This window comes from Apaloderma vittatum, unplaced genomic scaffold (genome assembly GCF_000703405.1).
Source record: "Apaloderma vittatum isolate BGI_N311 unplaced genomic scaffold, ASM70340v1 scaffold9930, whole genome shotgun sequence".
NCBI classification, from domain to species: domain Eukaryota; kingdom Metazoa; phylum Chordata; class Aves; order Trogoniformes; family Trogonidae; genus Apaloderma; species Apaloderma vittatum.
Genome location: NW_009696199.1, coordinates 19,591 through 21,915, shown reverse-complemented (window position 1 = coordinate 21,915; position 2,325 = coordinate 19,591). Strand labels below are relative to the sequence as shown.

General features: G+C 37.9%; 1 protein-coding gene across 1 annotated transcript in view; it reads left to right on the top strand.

Moving 5' to 3' along the window:
- The window catches only part of ARL15 (ADP-ribosylation factor-like 15), a gene marked incomplete at its 3' end in the record, with an annotated part of 5,179 nt that extends 3,059 nt beyond the window's left edge, over positions 1 to 2,120 (top strand). Inside the window, exon 2 of the mRNA XM_009873938.1 lies at positions 1,912 to 2,120. Coding sequence (XP_009872240.1) covers positions 1,912 to 2,120 — 209 coding nt within the window. The remainder of the gene's footprint in view (positions 1 to 1,911) is intronic.
- Between the last annotated feature and the right edge of the window lie 205 nt (positions 2,121 to 2,325).

The following is a 2,325-nucleotide window of genomic DNA, read 5'->3' as shown; positions in this document are numbered from 1 at the left end:
CTTGGAGTAAACAAGACAGATGTTGTGTTGCTAGGGAAAAAAAAAAGGCCTTCAAAGAACTGGTTGTGGTGTTGGCCCTTCAGTTCATTGAAAATGATTCTCTACCAATTTTTAGAGTAATGCGATACTTCAGATGCCTGTGACACTGCTGTTCGCGGCTAGGTAAATAGTGTTCCTCTGGCAACTTGCTCTACTTGGTTCTGACACAGACAGCTGTTTAGACAGACTGGGACATATAACAGATGCCAGGAAATTCTTTACAAGTACAATTGATAGATATTGCAGTGGTACAGAAACATAGAATTAGCTTTCAATGCAGTTCCTCTTCTGTACAAGTGATGTTCGTCTTCAGAAGTTGATGATGAAGCACCTGTCCTATTTTTGTGTTGTTAGGTTAAGTCTCCTTAAACTGATAAAGAAGTTAAGCAAGGTCTTGACTAAATCCCACGAGCATTATCTTAAAGTAGTCAACCCTTTAGATCTCTAAAAAAATGTTCAGGTATGGCTTCAATATTCTGTGTAGGAAATAGTGTGTGTTCCAAACATTTGTTAGCAACCTAAATTGGGCTAGATGCAGAATACAGAAATGGAATGCTTGAGGTTCCAGTGTGGCAGATACAGAGAAGATATTAAATCCGTGGGGCAAGATCTGAGTACTCTGATTTGGATGTCTAAAGTATATGTTACAAATTCCTTTTTAGATATTAATTTCCTCACCTCTATTTAGTAAGTTTTCTGTTGCACAATGTATACTTTAACTGAATATTTTAGGAATCATATCAATGTTTTAGTAATTATGTTGTATAAATTTTTCCTTTTGTGCACATATGTTGCTCAGAACTTATGTGTAGTTTCACTATAAAATGAAGTTTTGTTATTATCGGCACTTTTGTATCTGCGTTTACATTAAAATTCACTTCTCATCTCAAAATAAGAAAAGCGTCTGTAAGGGATAACTTCAGTATATTTTTTGCAAATCACTGTCTAGCAGACGTGTCAAGCTTTCTACTAGAGTATTGCTGGTGCTGTTCACTTTTTTGTGTTAGTCCCCATGAGTGTAGTGCCAGATTCAGACATACAGAGAATAGCCCATATCCAAATCATAGTTTAGATAGTCTGACAGCTGTCAAATACATTTTTTCCCCTACCTCAATGTTACAGCATATGCTGCTCTCCAGGGGAGACAGAAGCTTTCTATAGATAACCTTATTGCTTGGCTTCTGTTAAGATGGCTGAGTGCTGCTGAACTGTGCCCTAAAAATTACTGTGGCACGTTTAAGCCTATACAGTCACTCATGTCTACTGGTGGGCTCTTCTAGAATCCTTAGTTTAGTTAACAGAGATGTGGTCACCATAGCTCGTCATTCACTATTCATCTCACTATGGTATCACCATTCTCCTCATTGTCTAATTACTTTAATAGGCATTTCTGACACCTTTTTTTCCCAATTACAAAATGGACCTTACCATGCTCAGAAATAAGCAACCTCCATGACAGAAGCTGCAGATTACAGCAAGCAGGTGTAGGGCTAGGTAAAATGGGACAAAGATTTAGGTGTTAGTACCAAGATATTTCATTGAGAAGGTATAGGATTAGGCTATGTGACACTGAAAGCACGGAATTAAGAACTGAAAGCACTTCTGCTCATTAATGGAGCAGAAACTTTCAGGGATGAAAAACTGCACTGAGTCAAATTCCTTATTTAAACAATGTTAATTTGAAGGGGGTTTTGTGCATGTGTTGGATTTATGGTTGCTTTTTTCCTTTTATTCTTTCAATAATAATTATTTAGGAGAGAAAATTTAGTCCATTGCTTTGATTGTTCTAAGTAGAAAGGTTATTTTCAGATGCAAGTTTAAAATCCATTTAATTATTCTTGGTTTAATTAGTTCTTATTATTGTCTTGAAAGGGGCTGACAATATCAGGAAATACTGGAGTCGTTACTACCAAGGATCCCAAGGGGTAATATTTGTATTAGACAGTGCCTCCTCTGAAGATGATCTAGAAACTGCTAGGAATGAACTGCATTCTGCTCTCCAGCACCCACAGTTATGTACTTTGCCGTTTTTAATACTGGCCAATCATCAAGACAAGCCAGCAGCTCGCTCCGTACAAGAGGTATGTTTACATGACAACATCTTGCCTGTTCGTATTTACTATCTCCACACCACTGACCCAGTATTGCTTATTGCTCTGACATCCTAGTTGAGGACTGGCCTCAGTTACTCTTTGCTGTAAGTACACAGACCAAGAACAGTCCCAGCCCCTAAGAACTTAGTCCAGTGCACTCTATACAGGCTTAGTTGTTCTGGAAGACAGACAA